Source organism: Priapulus caudatus, unplaced genomic scaffold (genome assembly GCF_000485595.1).
Source record: "Priapulus caudatus unplaced genomic scaffold, Priapulus_caudatus-5.0.1 Scaffold13, whole genome shotgun sequence".
Lineage (NCBI taxonomy): Eukaryota > Metazoa > Priapulida > Priapulimorpha > Priapulimorphida > Priapulidae > Priapulus > Priapulus caudatus.
In genome coordinates this window covers 392,738-412,500 of record NW_014577074.1, presented here as the reverse complement: position 1 = coordinate 412,500, position 19,763 = coordinate 392,738, and the positions used below count along the sequence as shown (strand labels likewise).

The window sequence follows — 19,763 nt, the reverse complement described above, 5'->3', positions numbered from 1 at the left end:
TAAACCACACGTACACACACACACACGCGCACGGGCACACGCACACACACACACACACACACACACACAAACACACACACACACACACACACACGTACACATGCACACGCGCACGCGCAGACGCACACACACGGCAATCAGCAGAGCGTCCCCTTGCGCAATCATGCGTGTACGTGTCGCAAGATCTCTGTGTGAGATGGATGTCCAGACGCGTAGCCTAGCGGCTCCTCGTCCAGCGGTCGCGTAGCCACGGCCTTATTTTTATTGGTGGCCAGGCGGGCCACCAACCCGACAGTTTCAGGTGGCCTGACGCCGTTTCAGGTGGCCATTGGCACCCGGGCCACCGTTAAAGTCGAGCCCTGCTACTGTGACTACAGTGTACAGACTGTAGCGTAGACTCTATTACTATTAGTTAGAGTCTACAGTCCAGAGTATAGACAGTAAGTCACTAAGTCAGTACACTGTACAGAACACGGCCCAAGGCACATGGTTTGCACATGTCACACATTTGCGAAAATTAATTGTGGTCAGCGCTTTACACTCAGTACCACTGTGCAGTGTGTGCAGTACATTATTATTATACACTGCACAGTTTATATGTATGTACTGTCTGAGGCAGTAGCAGCGGGGTCAAGTCGTCCGCCCCCACAATGCTCACACTACAGTACAAGCTACAGCACACACATGTATATAACAACATGGTGTCTAACTCACTGCTGAGCTTTTCCTGGCTAAGTTACTGTGTTTATAATCAGCTCCAACTCTGGTGTTACTGCCCGGAGATGACGCCACATTCCAAGTATTCTTGGAATCACTGATGACTACTTTATAAGAAGCTAAGTCCACCATTTTTGACAATCCAATTTCGACCACCAAAATTCACTCAAATCACTGAAATTCGTTGATACAAAATGATCGCTCAAACGTTACACAAGCTGAGACAGGCATCCATGGGCAACCGTTGGCAGCAGCGCTGATTGGCTGCAGAAAGTTTAATTATTACTATTAGGCAGATAGGCCAATCAGCACTACAACCGACTGTTGCCCATGCCTGTCTCGGCTTGTGTACCATTCGAGCGGTCATTGGCGAGTTAGACAGCGTGGTGTTATATATATACATGTGTGTGATGTAGCATGATTGTGGGGGGGAGGGGCAGACTTGCCCCTGCTTAAATTATGAAATAGTTGTAAAATAATGAATTGAAGATTGAAATTGTGAATTGAACTATTAAATGGATAATTTAATCATGAAATCTTTTAACTTCTTTATTTATGTCATTCTGTATTGGAATTCTCTCCCTCCGTCTTTATTAAATTTCAAATTTGTGGCTTTTTCCACTGCGATCCTCGGTGTTGATCTGTCGATTTGACCAACTTGTCTCTCCCTCTTCGTTATAGTCCCTTGGACTTTTGAAGACTATTATTAATGAGGTTAATTGAACAAATGAACAAACAACCAAAGAGTGATAGGTTGATGTTCAACATGTTAGGCATAATGCCTTTACTGTAAAATTGAGTTGTTTTATTATCACCGGTTTTTATCAATAATTCAGATTAACCAATAAAGAAAATTAAGAAATCTGTCGATGAAGTTAGTATTAAATAGTGGAATCCCCCTCTTACTCTGAATTCACAGGATTCTAGCTCCTATCTACGTTGACTACAGATATTTTATATACATTTCACCCTTGAGTTAACGGACCCTGGTTTAGCGGACATCGGAATTTCGGAAGCAATGAACAATAAATATGCTGCTTTGTATTTATTGTCTGCGCTGGAAATAACACCCAGATCTACAATCATGGTATTGGAAGGGCCAGTGGAGCTGTGCCTTTGACAATTTGTTCTGAAGCCTCCTCTATACGATCATGACAAAACAAACATCTATGTATTCATGTATCTATCACAAAAGGTAATTAAAATTACTCTACTGTACCCTTTATAATCATTTACAATGTTTAATATGTTTATTGTGTGTATGGTATTGTGTTATGTATGTATAATGGGCTTTATAAGAAAATAAAACCCACAAATAACGTTCCTAGCATACCATATTCGGTAATAACAGGCTATCGGCATTACCAGACACCCCAAGCCCCCTATTGGTTTGTTAAATCGAGGGTGAAGTGTATGTTATTACTATATTTACTTATTAAACCACGATTTTAAGAAACGTTTGCGACGAAACTCTATCAATCGGATTAAAATATTCCCACCAATAGTGCTGTGACCAACATAGTCTACGTTATCTGTTTTCCGTGGGATTGCATCTTTCCTCGTTGTTTCGGTTAGTTGAAGATTGATATATTTGCCTGTAAAACAGATCAGACGGTTTACATTGTGAAAGGTAACACTAATTTCACAACGGTGACACTAATTAGGTGGTCAAGTGAAATTACTAGTAAGTATTGAAATGAAGAAACTGAAATCTTTGAAGTACCAAATGTAGCACCTATGATCCCTATGTAATAATGAAACGTGGGAGTGCATCTGTTGTGAGTTCATTTTAAAAATTGAGGGAAGCAGAAGAATAAGGAGACGGAAGGGAAGAAAAAGAAGTACAATTCATATAATAGTCACTACTACTCGTTGTCTGCTAATAAAGTAGGTGATACAGTGTAGCAGTAGCAGTAGCACTAGTAGCAGCAGCAGTAGCATGTAGTAGGTAGTAGTAGTGGTAGCAGCAGTAGCAGTAGCACTAGTATTAGCAGCAGAAGCACGTACTAGGTAGTAGTAGTAGTAGTAGTAGTAGTACTGTAGTGGTGGTGGTGGTGGTGGTGGTGGTGGTTTGTGGTTTGTGGTTTGTGGTTTGTGGTTTGTAGTTTGTAGTTTGTTGTTGTTGTTGTTGTTGTTGTTGTATGAACTTTATTGCATAGTGCACTTACTTGATGCACTAAGCATCTGATATTTGTTATCACTTCACACCACAGGTGACATTGGCCTCCATAGAAGGAGACACGTTACAATAGGTGCATACCAACAGCGGTTGCCAGTCGTGGCTGCCACCATAAACTTAAAGGCTAGTGATATATGAGGTTGGATGAGACTGCACAGATGTCGGTGACGCGGGTTGTACGCACCATTCCATCATACCTCGCCGCGGGATTTCAGACTGACTACGAGAAACTTCTGAGTAGATTTGCAGTGACAGGAAGCGTGAGATACGAGGAATTTGCAAAGATATGGAAGGAAATGAGATTTCCGTTGATTTTCTGGTAAGAAGGCATATTTTTATGTTGATATTCCGAATGTTCTAAATTTCTCTCACCTAGCTACTACTGTTGTTAAGGCATGCTATACAATAGAAGCAATCTTCAATTATATAACTGGAAATAGAATCTAGTTGATTTCTTTTACATATATTCTGGAACATAACCCACCTTGTATTTTGTATTGTTGGCCTCATGATTGTATATAATATGTAACCGTTATGAACATGAGGTGAAGAAACATTATCAATGTATATGTCTACCTTTTCGTGCATTAATGTGTGCATGCTTGGGTTCTTGTTCATCTATAAAACATGAACTTCTATTGACTGTTGAAATCGCTATTATTATCTATTTATTTGTTGTCTCTTATTATTTATTGTCATTGTTTAGAGCAATAGGCTTTTATGCTCATTGGTGGAAAACCACAGCAAATAAACTAGTAGATTAGCAGCACTAGTTTATCTATTAGCCTAATACTTTTTAAAATTGGATATTTTCAGTGGTAGATCAAGTCAAAAGGAGCTCTGCTTGGTATGTACAAAGGGCAGTGTAGTAACAGAGTATGTTGGTGTGCATTGAATTGTGTATATGTTTACCTATCATTACTAGATATGCAACAGCTCAAAAAATATTGCAAGATGGGTAAATTTTGTTGCTGCATTCTACTTCACATACCAAGTTATTATCAGGCAGTAGAGACAAATGTTGCTAGTTCTTGTAAAGCAAATTTCTGGTGTATTTGTTAGGATAAACGTATGTAGCTAGTGCATGTAAAATCAGCTCAATACCTTCACACAGAAATTATCTCTGTATCTAGTCAGGGGCTAATCTAGCTGCTTAATATGGGCACCCATGGCAAACATAGCGAGCATAAAAAAATTATATATATATACTTGTCTATCACATTAAATTGGGCGTTTGGTCGACACTTTTTATTCAGATAATAGATTATAGATCTTATATGAGCGTTTTATTATAAAACAGTGCCTACATAACGATAGAAACATGGAGGTCTGCGTCAGAGCTTTGCTAATTTGGGTATTTTATGAATTTTGTAATTTGGGCGTTTTGCTAGGAGCCAGGAGTCGTAATTTGGGAGCCGATATTCGGTATGAAAAATGGCTTGGATTAGGCCCTGCTAGTTACCTAGTTAGCAAAGCTAATTTGTGGAATCCCATAAATTTATTCCAATTAGCAATCGAGAATTGATTGCACGACATGCCTTCACAAATAATTGGCGAGATCTCTGATCTATATATCTATATATACATATATATGTTTTAGTGACTTGTGTTGCAGTTTGCATCAGAATGCCTGAGTGCTGCACAAAAGCTCATGCAGCCTTTGTACACACTGCAAGCTAGAGTTGGAGCCCTGTACTTACTATATGGCCTCTATTTCATACAACCCTTAGACCCAAGAGAAAGGGTAAGATGATTATATCTAAATTATCTAACGTAATCTATTTAAGACTCACTGTACTTCATTTTTTCAGAGTTTCTAAATACCAGTAGCATATATCAAGCGTGTTATCGTTTAAGCATATTCGAGTGAGGATTTCACATGTTTTTTTCCATCCGTTTTCATGTTTTCTGGACTGTTCTAATACTTACCATTACTCCTTGCATAACACTAAGTGTATATAGTAAGGCTAATGCAGCTCCTTCTCAAGCTCATAATAAATTATATACTAAAGTAATCAGTAATGTTTACGCTGAGAACTGACACTAAATTTGTCTACATTTATCAATTTCATAATTTAATTATTAGAAAGATGATAATTTTAAGCATATTTTCGCAAATTTGCAGATCGATGTGTAAAACACAGTATGAACAAAGTATAGTTTGTGTCACAGTATGAGATTCGATGTGCTGTTTTGTATACTTTCTTGATACTCATAAGTATCCTAATAAACTCTTGATCATCCTGAACATTTAGGGAATTGGGTGGGTAGGGAGGAGTGCCATTAGATTAGATTAGAAATTTAATATGTCAGATATAGCAGACATTTTATAAGACGTGTCCTTAACACGACAATTTCCTTAATTGTATATTTCCAGGTTAGAGTAACTTTACAGCAGTGGAAGGAACTAATTGAACTGGAAAGTATATTAGTCGAACAGCAACACCATGACGCTAGATTTTGCCTACTTAAAATGAAAATTGACGAAGCCTTTCTATTTGTTGCAACTACAACAGAGGTACCAGTAAAAAAACCTAACCTGCTATACTCTTTTTCACCATATACTATTGACAATTAACCCCTCATTGTTGGTTTATAATCATTATGAGAGGCTAAGTGTACCTGAAAAATTGGAGCTGTTTTTAAAGTACGGTAATTTTTAAACATTTAATCGTCCTGATAAAAATTGTTATTTTGGTAATGGATGGTTGCCAGTTTAGATGTCTATATAAAATTTAAGTGGCACGCACTCAGAGTTAATACAATGAACTTAATCTTTTATATGTACATTTCAGATGGGGCCTCTTTCATTAAAGGTCAACACTGAGCTGGATGGAATTGCAGAGGATCTCAAGGCTCAGAAGAGTGAACTTACAGAGCTAACTCAAACGGACAGTTTTGAGGTACGAGACTTTTAATTAATTGAACTCTTACTGGCACGTAATAAGCCACGATGTAATTTGAGATCATGTAACAACACTATTATAGAAACCCTGATTGTTCTTCTCCACATAATTTGAACATCAATCTAAGAAAATTATACCAGGGGTCGCCCTAGGCCCTTAATGCACGTAGGGCTTGATATGCATTCAGAGCTGAAGCTAATTTGCAAAATTTCTATAAATCCTCTGACATATTAGTTGCCTAATCGGACGTGCTTCAATTTCCAGTTGTGTTTACTTTTGACAGTCAACACAGTCATGCTGTATTTTCACAGCTTGATATGTACATCTCCGAACTGATCGAGTTTATCTGTGCATTGGGGTCGCTTAAGACATGCCTAATTGACTCCAAATAGCAATTGGGGATAAATTTTTTGATTGCCCAACATCCCTTCTGAAATTCCTGTGGAGAACTCTGTAATGCTATCTGTAACTAGTTGAAATACTCGAGATTTTAGACGTACGACTTCCTTTGTGTATATCTGCACATAACTCGGTAATTCGGTAAATATTATTTCTTGAAGAAACCAAATAATCGATCAATGAAATATTTTGAGACTGATGAATATCTTAAATAAATGTTTATTTATTTCAGTTTCAACATAAGGAATGAAACATAAACGATATTATTTTCCAGTCACCACCCATGCCCCATCCTTGCTCAAACCAGGTCGCACCCGCCCCTACCTATGCTTACCAGTAAACCACAAGGCTATATAAGTGAGAGAGCATTGTCTTTCGAGATGAAGAAAAAGTTGGAAGAAGCTGTTGAACTATTACAACTCGAAACCACTCGCTCATCGATAACTACTCAATGGTAATATTGCCTCGAATATTTTCGCCCAAACTCTAGTAACTGACCTAGTGGAACTAAACCCCATGATGCTAGCCCATGTCTCCTCCACGCCCACTGATGGAGCTACCGGCGCTAGAAGGGTGGATTCGTAGTGCCATCCCAGGCACCCTGTTTAATTTTCTCCGTGATTTCTTTCGTCCTCCCCAGCAACTCGAGGCAATTCACAATCAGTATCAGAGCATGAAGCGTGCCCTCTGCGGCCCGGACGCTTCCGCACCCGACTTCTCTCTGAACGTGGTTCACAAGAATATCGCTGCTGTCATAGGAAGGTTCGTTGATGAACGCGCGCGCTGCAAACTCATGTTGCATGAATGTTGATCTGTTGAGCACGAGGATGAACGTGTGCGTAATCTGTTGTTGAAAGAAGACACACTACGAGATTAGAGATTATGAGAAATGTAGTGGAATGCACGTTAGTATTTACATACTTGTAGATTTAATAAGTGTACTAGTATTGTTACTCCCCATCATACCATGATTGTATAATCTCTAGTCAAATCAAGTTCAAATAAAATCCAATAAAATCATTTCAGATTATTTACCCATGATTATACTTAAGTATCACCAGTTTTTTTTATGTAAAATATATCATGTAGGTGTAGATTAAATTCTTTAATTGCACATGCATGACATCAGTTGTTGAGTCTTATTAATGTTCATTAGATTCTCTGCCCTTTTATAGGACAGTAGCAGAACGTGCAACAGACAGGAAAAGGACATACAGAAGGGTAAGTTGAATATAACAGTGAACCTTTAATATTTGTCTATAAATTTGGTCGCATTAAGGTTGGTGAGTGTGAGTCGCACAGAACTTTTGGGTCATACTGATACTGACCTATTGGTTTCCACACTATGATAATATTCCTAATTAAATTATTTACTATAGCATTACCTTTTATCGTGCGCAGCTGAAACTCCCGCATGTGCTCTCGCACACAGTCAAAACTTTTGGACGTACTATCGTGCGCAGGTGAAACTCTTGCATGTGCTATCGCACACACTCGAAAATTTCGCGCGTGCTATCGTGTGCGGTCGAAATATTTGTCGCCATGCTCATGGCAATCGATGACGTCCGTTTCAGCATCACGTCGTTAGACCACTGGCTGTCGGCGCTGCCTGTTACCCTGGTACAGCTAGACCTGTCACAGTGTGGTAGTGTGTCGAGCGTGCTGGCGCTGATGCACAGGGCTGCCTCGCAACAGAGAGCCGCGTTCCTGACAAGTCTACAGAAGCAGTTGACCACAATATTAGGTGATCTATAATTATTTTTGCACGAAAAAGTTAAATCCCAGATACTGCACGACATCTCGTGAAAATTGCTATCTACGTTATGTTTTCATTCATCGTTAAGTGAATGATATCGTGATGGATTTATGATACTGACTATTGCTCGTTGATAATGCTGACTCGTTATTACGTTGCTTTTTGGTTATCGCTGATGTACTCTTTAAACAGGTATGTTACCGGGAATGAGTCACGAGCAACAGAAAACAACTCTGCAGCTACTCTATTTTGCAAAGACTTTACGGAAGACGCATTTCCACGTACTGGTAAATTGGGTGCGATCTGAAGCCACGGACATGACCCTGGTGAAGTATCTACTGTCCCTGCTCAATGGAAGGTACAACATATTATCTCACAGCAGGATTTCTGTGTAGCGTGCACGCATGTAGAACTCTTAAACTAGGGCTCCGTTCACAACCATACTTAGCCGGTGTGCCTGCAATGAAGCTAATGTATCTTATTTAATACCGAATCCTTGCTTTGAATGTATAAACACCTTTTTCTTTACCCACACTAAAAAATCTGTGTGTAAGGGGCAATGCGTGGATATTAGATGGGTTCATACTTGATAGGTTAGCAAAGCAGCTGACGTCAGGAGAAGTGTGGACAGAGCCTTCCGCTTATATCAGCTACACGATCTCTCTACTCGTTGGAGGCAGCGTGCCAAAGATGGCTGAACAGCAGTTTCCAACAATGGCACTACTGTCGCCGCATGTTTATGCACCGGAAATAGATGGTGGCAGTCTAGACGGGTGGCCCCGGCAGAAAGACGTCGTCTTGGTAACGTTCTTGTGTTCATTGACGATTACGGTATTGTACGTTCATCATTATAAATGGCAGTAGCCCACACATTTTTAATGTTTTAATTACTTTAGCGTTTTATTGTTAATTACTTCTTTTCGTTTGTAGGCCGTGCATGATAGCATACATCTTCTACCAAACTCGCAGCAAGTCGAAGATTTGTACTTTGGCCATGTAGAACAAATTCTGGTACGTATCACTAGTTGTTACTAGTTACGTGGCTTAATTAGTGGTAGGCGATTGCCAAGGCGCCTTGTAGACATGTGATCGAAAATACAGCAAGAATGCGTGACTTGTTTCACAGACGCGTCGTCACGGATTTTCTCACGATAGATTCCCGCTCAGTCTTCAAGTTGCAGTCCGACCTCTCCCTTAAGCTGTGGACACACTAGCCGATTTTTCATGCGATTGAGCCGCCCGGCTGAATGATGATGATAGTCACATGATTGAAAATGGCACCGTTTGATTGGCTGATGAATTGTACATTCGGGCGCGCGTAGTAGAGCATTGTATAGTATTGCAACTCAAATAATTATCAAACATGTTTGATTCGAGCGACTCAGCTGGCCGACTCGAAAATCGACTGCGACTCACTGGACACACTAGGCGATTTCAGCCGGGCGGCTCGACCGCATGAAAAATCGCCTAGTGTGTCCACCCCTTTAACGCCGGCTCCCCAACTCTCCCCCCCTCTCCGAGAACGGGGAACGAAACCCTCACGTACGTAACCTCTCTGAGAACCGAAGCGAACGAGTGAACCAATTTCACGCGCTTCAGGTCGGAGGCAAATCGGCACCGGTGCTGTCATTTCTCGCCGCGATGCTGCTGGCTGCGTTGAGACCGGAGCGTGCAGACGTCGCCCGCAGGCGTCCCGACTGGGCGGAGCTGTGTTACCACATAATGCTGTCGCTGGTTGCGGCGCAGACGACGACGACGGGCGCGCTGGAATGTGCGTGGGATACGTGCGTCCAGTTCTGCAAGGCGTACCGGATGGGAGGCACCATCTTGGACTCGATCGCGGCCGGAATCCAAGGTTAGCGTGAAGGTCGCACCGTGGTCGAGCGAGCGATTTCTGTCGCGTTATTTCAAGGGCGAGATTGTAGCGTTCACGCGACAAGGTCATCGCATCTCAGGCGCGACTTCGTAATTATCGTTATGCTCTCAATGTGTTTATTTTAAAGGCTTTCATTAGATTGATTGAGATTAATTCCTACGACTCTGGATTATAATAAGTATAATAATAGTAATGGTAATTTCCTATCATCCCAAACTCACTTCCTCGCGCTCTTCCTATTCCGTAGCGGGAAGTGCGGAGACGGGAACACTGGTGACGTTGGCGACGAAGCTAATGCGGCAGGCGTGTGACAGTCGAGACAGCATCCAGCAACCGATGAGCGCCATACGCACGGCCGCCGAGGTGAGTGACAGTCGATGTGTGATGCGGTACCTACTCGCGCGCGGTGACGGTCACACACGCACGTGACACCCTCCGAAAGTCAAGTTAAACTGGTCTTTTTTTTCTCAGATTATCACATTTTTCCCTAATTAAGCAGCGTATCCCCCAGTCCTGGACTGGTAAATTTTTTGAATAGGACTGAATAATCTTTGTGGAGTTTGCTATGGATTATATAGTAGAATTAAAAACGTTTAGATTTATGATCGGCTGGGATTACAGACCTATTATCAACATTACATTTACCAGTCTTTTTCCCTATCTTGCAGTCGCAGTTATCTGAGGAAGATGTGAAGACAGTTCAGTGGTGGGCAGACTTCATGTACGAGCTTACGTTACACTGTCAGCAGCAGCAACAGTGAGAACATTTACTACGAGTGAAAAAAAGGATTGCTCTACAGAAACGAAATCGTGTGCTCGTAAATAATGTATAAAAGAATTTTGTATTCACATCATCATGGCAAGTTTTTGTACAGTGTATAAAAATGGAGAATGACTTACACGATCATCAAACAGACGAGCATTCTACGACCGATGGAAGTGAGTCCACCACAATAGACGTTTGTACCCAATACAATCACAAGATAATCTTTTCCTCACGCTAGTTGCACGCGACTGCCGCTTGTACATGATTGCAGATATCTGAACCGTCAGTGCTCACTCGGTACGTGCTGAATGACGTTCGGGCAGCGTTTGAGCAATTAAGTTCCTCCTCCTCCTCGCCTACGCAGTTTCGCGCGACAAGCGGCATCCACCGGGCGCGTCAGTCTCGGTTCTCGTCGCTTGCCGGCGGTTGGCCGCTGTCGTCCTCGCCTTGCGGTGCGACGATCACGCACACCGGTATGTCGCAGGCCGTCAGCGCACTCACGAGCCGCGCAACGCCGAGGCGCGCGTCGGCCGTGGGGAAGAGGCGCCGCGCGTAGTAGTCGAGCTGCTGCCGGGTGGCGTCGGCCTCCCGCAGCGCCGACTCTAACTCGCCGACGCCGACGTCCCTGCAGGAGCGAGCGCAAGATTAGACGCCGCGCGAGGTGGGGAGGCGTGGCGGGCGGGAGGGGGTTGTACGAGTGGTGGGGAGGAGGGGTGGAGGGAGGTAGGTACGAGCGGTGGGGAGGAGTGGTGGAGGGAGGTAGGTACGAGTGTACAAAATGCATTTATGCACCACTGTAATTACGTGTGGCTTTATTAGATTGCTATCATTTTGTTTCATATTTAGGATGAACCGTTGATGTCAGAAGAGGATGAAGTAATAGATGAATATGAAGACGAGCGTGTAAGTGTTTTCTGGGCGTCAGTGATCTGACATAGAATATTGGTCAGAAAACTTATCCTCAGTGCAAAAATTGAGTTGAGAGGGTGGCAAAGCAAATGGACAATTAAGTTCCATGAGAGCTATAGTGTGTCATCTCTGTGACTTTGACAGAAGAGAGACCTAGCATTTTCAGTCTTCAGTAAAAGGTGTATGAACTGTAATTTCTACTTTTACGCAAGGCTAGCTGCATGCATGGTGAGTTTGTACCCTAAAGAGGAGTATTTGCACTTATAATAGATGAGCATGATGTCATTTCTAATGTAGTGTGTACTTACATGAGTTGTGATTGCGTAAAAGGTGTAATTTCAATGTCACGCGATTGCAAAAACATAAAACAAACGCAAAGGAATTTTGATATTTTATGCAGCTGGCTTGAACTGCCTGCCCGGCAGCAGCTCACAGAAGCGTACTGAAGTTGGCTTTTCCAGGCAACAAATCTGTTCAAGATTATTATGAACATGCGTTAAAAGCATACTCACTTTACAAGCGAGTGTACACACAGCCAACTACATCTTTGTAGTGGAAGTAGAAATTGCCATCAAAATAACATTGTTGAGTCTCGGATTAGAAGCTATCGAAACGTGATGATTCCTGTTTTATTTCCACGCAGGTACCCAGATCGTCTACAGCTGATAAACGAATGGCGATAAAGAAGAAAGCTATGAATCTGGTTCCAACAGCTCCTAAAGACAGAAGACACCGGCAAGCTAAAGCTACGTCTTCGCCGCAACGAAATGCAAAGAGAGCGACAAGACCCAGATTGAAACCGACAGAATGTATGTGTGGTGTGCGACCATGTTACATTGAAGTTCCAACTGCATATACGCCCGATTTTCTTATATTACGTTTAGTGCTTTAGAGATAATTTTCAAATGTTGAATGGTTATGTTTAAATGTGCATGTTTCAATATGCTTGGGCGTGTACGGAGCTGTAACTAGAAGTTACATGATATGTGGTTGCAATATCTAGTGAGGGAAGCCAGCTAGAAAGAAATGGTGCAGGTTCGTGAAGGAAAATTTCAGCATAGCACCACTGTCAGAGTGATTTTTAAGCAGATGCCTGTCGCAGTGTACCTCGTTGGAGTTTTAATGCATGTGTGAATCCAGACCAGTGAATTTATAATAATAAATGCTGTTTTTCTCTGTTTCATGTACGCTTTAGTGCCGACTGAAGAAGAAATGGAAGGAAAGACAACTCTGAGTATGCCGACTTTCCACGTTGAGACGGAGTGTAAGAAGCGTGGAAGAAAAAGTGCAAAGGCAAAGGCATCTAGCAGAATAGGGTCGCCGAAGAAAGATAAATCTAGCGTGAAGCCTATATCTGAAAACGTGAAGAGTCACAGGGGAAAGGAAGATGCTTCTGCATCGAGCCTTGCCACGTCCCCTACCGTGGAGCCGAATCCTCCGAAACGAAGAAGGAAAGGAAAACAGCCTGTACTTCATGCTAGTGAACTGTTAGTGAAACGTGAAAAGCCAGCAAAAAAGTCCAAGCCCACCAAAAAAACGAAGGCATCGTGCAAATAGACTAATTCATTAAATACTCAAAAGTCACTTGTTTTTCTCCATAATATTATTATTAAAGCTGTTCAATAAGATGTTGAATTGATGTATGCTTAGTGGCATTTGATACATACGAATATTATTTTTGCAGTATATAATATATAAGCAATTTTGCCTATTTTGACATATTTTATGTAATAGTAAAGTGATATCATGTGATGTTCAATTCTGTTGTTTTTTTTCATCTACTGTCTGCAGTTATATTATATATATCCCTATTATCTACTCCTGATATATATATACCATTACATATCTTACACATATTCTATTAAATATCTCACTTAACTGTACTGGGATTAAAATTGTAGCTATATTGATACAATAGGTATGAAGAGCTGGAATATGGATATGATAACAGTAGGGTCTGTGTATCATATGTTGCACTGCCTATACAAACTATTAATGTTTCCTTTGTGCAAAATATTTTTATTTGGCAATTTCTGATAGGAAAGGAAATTTATATCACGTTAATTCTCAACCCATCTTAAAATTGTACCGCCGACGCCGTAGATTACATTAGACCATAGCTAGCGCATAAACGTCTATCTATCATCTCTGCCTGTTTGCACCACAGAAATGTACAGACCATAGAAATAATATATTGGTTAGACCAGTGTCTCTATATAAATATTATTTCTATAGTACAGGCTGACTAGCCGTGGTTTCTGTGGTTTACAGTTTACAGTATGACATCCTGTCGCCATCTATTGGAACAAAATTGGGTGAACCGCGAGCGCATCGGGTAAGCCAGCTAAATTAGCGTATCCGATTTATGAATACGCCACAGACCCACATGTGCCTTGTGAAATACAACAGAGGGTGCCAAGATACAAGATACAACTTACAAGATACCGACGTTCCACACTGGGACTGAAATGTCATCAAAGTATACCATATCAAAATAGTATGTAAAGCTGTATTACTACTACTAGGCCAAAAGGCAGATAATTTATTTTATAAGAAGGACAAGTTCATACCTGTTGCTGATAATTCTCACAATGTGATTATCACAATTTAAAGCATGTCTATTTTATATTTAGATAATACAAGTTACAACATCTGAAAAAGACTAAGAGTAAGTGACAAGTGTGAATCTAAGTAGATGTACGTGTAGTACTAGTAAAGCTCATAGTCATAGGGTCTATGTCCCCCAGGGTACTGCCGGAACGTACCCTGGGTACGATGACGATAGCTCAAGATAGTCTAGTACTGCTCATTACGTAGTTTCATTACTGAATTATATTGATTGTTACACACATATTTGACTATACTGCCAAGCAATATCACCAAGTAAAGCACGTGCTTCTAGGTATAGGAAGATATGGCAAAGGTCTCAAAGAAAACCAAGGCGAAGAAGAAAGATTTTCAAAAGGTCAAGTTAAAACTTGGGAAAAAGCTGCCAAAGTCACAGAATGATACTACAACGTCGTTTAAGTCGCGTGCTATTCAACTCAAGGATCAGCTGAAACAGTCCAAGGATGAACCACAGACACATAGGAAGCAAAACATCACTGTAAGATTTACACAAGACCTACATGCATATTATATTTGCATAATGGGAAATAAATAAGAAAAAAATCAATTTGAAATGCAACTTTTGATAACCAAGATCATAATGCGCATATTAGTTTATATAGCAGATGTGAGTCACTCTAGTTTTAATTGTGTACTATCACGTCACTGCAGATATGTACAGCAATCTTGACTATGTTGATGATTACGATATTGCATCCGATGTTTGTTTGCGAATGTAGTATATTTCGTAAGGCCCACATGACCTTGCCAGTATGTCCTATTTTGGTAAAGTGTGGGAATATAATGCGACAGAACGTGACAGTTTAGACTTCTGTAATTATTGTTTTTTTTTTCTCTTTCTCTGTGTGTGCATTTCTATGTGCATGTATGTGTGTGTTTGTGTGTGGCTGCGTGCATGATCGTGTGCGTGCCTGCGCATGCGTTCCTGTGTCTGCGTGCGTGCGTGTGTCCTGCGTGTCTGCGTGTGTGTGAGTGTAGGAGCTACTAGGTCAGCTGCAGCACTACAGCCCCACGGTTCGTCTCGCCGCACTCACCGGCCTCAAGCAGCTGCTCACCGACCACCCGCAGCTGATCCGTGCCAACCTCTCCACGCTGCTCGACCGCACCGCCGAGTCGTTCGTCGACCGCGACCCGGCTGTGAGGCGTGCCGCCGCCGCGGCGACGCGCCTTGTGCTGTCGTGCGTCACCGCCCGCCAGGTGGCGCCGTTCGTCGCGGCGGCGGGCGCGCGGCTCCGCTGCGCGATGTCGCACGTCGACGCGGCCGTGCGCGCCGACTCGCTCGCGCCGCTCGACGTCTACCTCGAGTTCTTGCCGCGCACGCTCGCCGCCGCCTCGCCACGCATCCTCCGCGACTTCCTCGAGCTGATCTCACGGCGGCGCGACGAGAAGGACGGCGGGGTCGCGGGGTCGCGGCGCGCGCTCACGGTCGATCCTGCGAGTCGGCTGTCGACGCAGCGTTGGCGCGTGAGCGTTCTGCGGCGCATGAGCGTGTTTCTGCGCGCGTACCACGGGAAGGAGGCAACGACAGCGACGGAGCGAGGGCGGGAACGCGGCGGGGACGGCGGGTCGCGCGCCATGTTCCTGTATGGCGGCGCGCATGCCTTCACGGCGGAGAGCTCGACTTGCAAGCTCAGGTAACGTTGACGTTTCTCGAAATCGCCCCTCTTCCCCTGTATTCAGCGGAAACCTGTTTTGCACCTTTGTTTTTTATAAATGAATAGAAACGACCACGGTCCTCTGGTGCCAGAAGTAGATGGATACCGAACCTGAAATGTTTCTTGTAATTTTCCTCGCGTTGCTATCTTAACTTTTCCGTACCGTAGTGTAGCGCGATTGATCCTTTGCGTTTTCGTCATCCAGGGACGTCAGAAACCACAAACACAGGAATGCGGTTTCGGACGCCAAGGAGGCGTCGCTTGACGGTCCGATGCAGCTGACGGCATTCGTGGACACGCTGATGCCGCTGCTGCTCGACTTGTGGGTCGAGTCGAAATCGAAGCAGTCCGGCGAACATCTACCCGGTACGAAACTAGCGCTCTCCTTCCAGCTGTCTACTATCGTTAGTGTCCGCGTTGTGGCCGTGTCTGTATTCCTATTGCGATTCAGTTAGTGCGAATGGTTAGGTCGCCTAAGATGCAGATACGCGCACGTTGGTTCGTCGATGTTGTCTTGATGTAGAGATTTGCTTATTCAGAGAGCGTCCTATCCGAGGAAGCGGCTACGGTCGTCGAAATGATCTTTGAAGTGATTTTGCTGCTGCTGCAGTACATCGAGAGGGCGTCGCGGGATTCCGACGAAATAAGCGTGAGCAAGAAACGTTTCATTTTTGCGCATAGTACATGATTCGCACACCTATGCACTCCCGTGCTACGTAGTACATAGTTGGCTATACTCGTACATCTTAACTTAGATTTATGCTGGCAGTGCGAAGCATATTAACATCGGGGCTACGACAGTATGTTTATGTGTTTAGAAGTCCGGAGTGATTCTATGTGTATTTTAATGGACAGGTAACCTGGCTAGAGGAGAAGTACGAGAAAGAATTGACTCAACACTTCTTTACAAATTTCCCGTACACGTTGACCGATACCCCAGTTGGCACTGGCAAGAAAAGTAAAGTGCGGCCAAACCGGGTTCAGAAGGTATGCATCGCCGTTTCCACGCAACAGAAGTGCAGTCGAATGAACAACGTAACGTTACGTAATTCGACGACGCTTTAATGTAAAAATTGCCACCTGGCGGTGAGAGCAAGACAGCGCAGGCTTATTTTAACACTGTGTTATCACTCGCGCCAGCATCTGCATCTCCGTCTCTCTCTCTCTCTTGGGCGCAGGTGCGAGCTCTCAACGTGAACATCGCCGTGGCGACGGCCCTCGCGACCATCCTCGGACGAGTCGAGCGACCGAGCGTGGAGCAGCAGGACCTGCTGAGGAAGGCTGAGCAGTATGCGGCGGAGGTCGTCGAGGCAACAGGAACGCGCACGGCGACAGACCTCCGCGAGATGCTCGCGCTCGTCGCGAAGCTGCTGGCGGCTCGCTCGACTCGAAACGGCGGTAAGTCTCGCGCGGGGTCGAGAGACGGCGTCCGAGTCTCGATCCCCACCCCGATTCCGAGCGTCACACCAACTTCGTTATCCCTGTTGTTCGCCGCGAGTCCTCCGCGACGTGGACTCTTTTCTACAGTGTCGTTTCGACAGGTTTCGTCGGCGAAGCGTCCGAGGCGGCCTACAAGGCGTTCGCTTGTTGTCACCCGTCGTCTGCTCAGAAGCAGCGTCTGCTGGAGATGTTCTGCAATGTTGCTCTCGAAACGCCACCTGGCGGCAGGTATTTTCGTAATTTTCGTTTGTTCTCGCGTGCACACGGTCAAAACTTTGCACATACTATCGTGCGCAGCTGAAACTCTAGCATGTGCTCAAATTTTGCACATACTATCAAGAGCGTATAAAGGAAAGCGTGCAACGGTGAAATGCTGAAACCATGTTGCAGTATTAGTCGAATTAATAAACTTTCCTCGTTTTATTTTGACGATTCTTTGCAGTTATATTGATCAGCTGTCCTACCTTGTTAATATAAAACAAACCGCATGTTCCTACGATGCCCCTACGCTGAGATAATGAGCGGTGGAAATCTGGTATTTTCGACCGAAAACCGACGAGATACCTGCTGGCTGCGACTCTCTCTCGCTTTGTGGCCAGTGTGTTGCTTCCGGTCGCTGCTGGTAGCGCTGACTCATTACGTTATTACTACGGAGTTTACTACATCCAGCGAGAGGTGGACACAGGTGGGGGTCATCACTATGGCAATCAATAACAGACATCATTCATTCCATTTGTCAATCATTGACGGATTCCCGAAGTTATCTCAAAGCGAGAGAGAGTAGCAGCCAGCCGGTATCTCGAGTCAGTCGGATTCGACTAATACTGCAACACGGTTTCAGCATTTCACTGTTGTACGCTCTCCTTCTTTATACTATCGTGCGCAGCTGAAACTCTTGCATGTGCTCTAGCACACGGTCAAAACTTTTGCACATACTATCGTGCGCAGCTGAAACTCTTGCATGTGCTATCGCACACACTCGAAAATTTCGCGCGTGCTATCGTGTGCGGTCGAAATATTTGTCGCCATGCTCATGGCAATCGATGACGTCCGTTTCAGCATCACATCGTTAGACCACTGGCTGTCGGCGCTGCCTGTTACCCTGGTACAGCTAGACCTGTCACAGTGTGGTAGTGTGTCGAGCGTGCTGGCGCTGATGCACAGGGCTGCCTCGCAACAGAGAGCCGCGTTCCTGACAAGTCTACAGAAGCAGTTGACCACAATATTAGGTGATCTATAATTATTTTTGCACGAAAAAGTTAAATCCCAGATACTGCACGACATCTCGTGAAAATTCCTATCTACGTTATGTTTTCATTCATCGTTAAGTGAATGATATTGTGATGGATTTATGATACTGACTATTGCTCGTTGATTACGCTGACTCGTTATTACGTTGCTTTTTGGTTATCGCTGATGTACTCTTTAAACAGGTATGTTACCGGGAATGAGTCACGAGCAACAGAAAACAACTCTGCAGCTACTCTATTTTGCAAAGACTTTACGGAAGACGCATTTCCACGTACTGGTAAATTGGGTTCGATCTGAAGCCACGGACATGACCCTGGTGAAGTATCTACTGTCCCTGCTCAATGGAAGGTACAACATATTATCTCACAGCAGGATTTCTGTGTAGCGTGCACGCATGTAGAACTCTTAAACTAGGGCTCCGTTCACAACCATACTTAGCCGGTGTGCCTGCAGTGAAGCTAATGTATCTTATTAAATACCGAATCCTTGCTTTGAATGTATAAACACCTTTTTCTTTACCCACACTAAAAAATCTGTGTGTAAGGGGCAATGCGTGGATATTAGATGGGTTCATACTTGATAGGTTAGCAAAGCAGCTGACGTCAGGAGAAGTGTGGACAGAGCCTTCCGCTTATATCAGCTACACGATCTCTCTACTCGTTGGAGGCAGCGTGCCAAAGATGGCTGAACAGCAGTTTCCAACAATGCCACTACTGTCGCCGCATGTTTATGCACCGGAAATAGATGGTGGCAGTCTAGACGGGTGGCCCCGGCAGAAAGACGTCGTCTTGGTAACGTTCTTGTGTTTATTGACGATTACGGTATTGTATGTTCATCATTATAAATGGCAGTAGCCCACACATTTTTAATGTTTTAATTACTTTAGCGTTTTATTGTTAATTACTTCTTTTCGTTTGTAGGCCGTGCATGATAGCATACGTCTTCTACCAAACTCGCAGCAAGTCGAAGATTTGTACCTTGGCCATGTAGAACAAATTCTGGTACGTATCACTAGTTGTTACTAGTTATGTGGCTTAATTAGTGGTAGGCGATTGCCAAGGCGCCTTGTAGACATGTGATCGAAAATACAGCAAGAATGCGTGACTTGTTTCACGGACGCGTCGTCACGGATTTTCTCACGATAGATTCCCGCTCAGTCTTCAAGTTGCAGTCCGACCTCTCCCTTTAGCTGTGGACAAACTAGCCGATTTTTCATGCGATTGAGCCGCCCGGCTGAATGATGATAGTCACATGATTGAAAATGGCACCGTTTGATTGGCT

General features: G+C 43.6%; 3 protein-coding genes across 6 annotated transcripts in view; all 3 read left to right on the top strand.

Moving 5' to 3' along the window:
- The window catches only part of LOC106808418 (snRNA-activating protein complex subunit 1-like), a 23,967-nt gene extending 10,700 nt beyond the window's left edge, over nt 1–13,267 (top strand). For 2 of the 4 annotated variants that reach the window (XM_014811145.1, XM_014811140.1), the window contains exons 2-11: nt 2,931–3,215; nt 3,713–3,743; nt 4,512–4,640; nt 5,274–5,414; nt 5,692–5,799; nt 6,842–6,963; nt 7,377–7,422; nt 11,446–11,502; nt 12,152–12,317; nt 12,704–13,267. In XM_014811145.1, coding sequence (XP_014666631.1) covers nt 3,031–3,215; nt 3,713–3,743; nt 4,512–4,640; nt 5,274–5,414; nt 5,692–5,799; nt 6,842–6,963; nt 7,377–7,422; nt 11,446–11,502; nt 12,152–12,317; nt 12,704–13,065 — 1,347 coding nt within the window. In that variant the 5' untranslated portion in view covers nt 2,931–3,030 and the 3' untranslated portion in view covers nt 13,066–13,267. Of the gene's footprint in view, nt 1–1,893; nt 1,913–2,930; nt 3,216–3,712; nt 3,744–4,511; nt 4,641–5,273; nt 5,415–5,691; nt 5,800–6,841; nt 6,964–7,376; nt 7,423–11,445; nt 11,503–12,151; nt 12,318–12,703 lie in introns of those variants that run through there. The other 2 variants (XM_014811153.1, XM_014811161.1) reach the window with 2 other exon arrangements.
- Nucleotides 7,779–10,687, top strand: LOC106808468. Its single transcript, XM_014811205.1, has 7 exons — nt 7,779–7,945; nt 8,150–8,315; nt 8,551–8,758; nt 8,888–8,968; nt 9,557–9,812; nt 10,081–10,196; nt 10,502–10,687. Exons 1-7 carry the CDS (start codon nt 7,873–7,875, stop codon nt 10,592–10,594), a joined length of 993 nt encoding a protein of 330 aa, XP_014666691.1. The 5' UTR covers nt 7,779–7,872; the 3' UTR covers nt 10,595–10,687.
- Nucleotides 13,268–13,828: 561 nt separating the features above from the next.
- Nucleotides 13,829–19,671, top strand: LOC106808143 (testis-expressed sequence 10 protein homolog). The gene is made up of 15 exons (XM_014810728.1): nt 13,829–14,005; nt 14,142–14,176; nt 14,411–14,614; nt 15,115–15,294; nt 15,370–15,770; nt 15,997–16,157; nt 16,331–16,440; nt 16,647–16,778; nt 16,970–17,189; nt 17,333–17,459; nt 18,291–18,460; nt 18,665–18,830; nt 19,066–19,273; nt 19,403–19,483; nt 19,654–19,671. Exons 3-15 carry the CDS (start codon nt 14,423–14,425, stop codon nt 19,669–19,671), a joined length of 2,166 nt encoding a protein of 721 aa, XP_014666214.1. The 5' UTR covers nt 13,829–14,005; nt 14,142–14,176; nt 14,411–14,422.
- Nucleotides 19,672–19,763: the final 92 nt, after the last annotated feature.

Excerpts from the sequence above, each read along its gene's own strand:
- LOC106808468 (XM_014811205.1), top strand. The coding sequence starts at position 7,873 with ATGCACAGGGCTGCCTCGCAACAGAGAGCCGCGTTCCTGACAAGTCTA. Across the intron at positions 8,969-9,556 it reads GCCATGTAGAACAAATTCTG|GTCGGAGGCAAATCGGCACC; the intron begins GTACGTATCACT and ends CACGCGCTTCAG. Across the intron at positions 10,197-10,501 it reads CCATACGCACGGCCGCCGAG|TCGCAGTTATCTGAGGAAGA; the intron begins GTGAGTGACAGT and ends CCTATCTTGCAG.
- LOC106808143 (XM_014810728.1), top strand. The coding sequence starts at position 14,423 with ATGGCAAAGGTCTCAAAGAAAACCAAGGCGAAGAAGAAAGATTTTCAA. Across the intron at positions 16,779-16,969 it reads GGCCAAACCGGGTTCAGAAG|GTGCGAGCTCTCAACGTGAA; the intron begins GTATGCATCGCC and ends TCTTGGGCGCAG. Across the intron at positions 18,831-19,065 it reads CTGTCCCTGCTCAATGGAAG|GTTAGCAAAGCAGCTGACGT; the intron begins GTACAACATATT and ends CATACTTGATAG.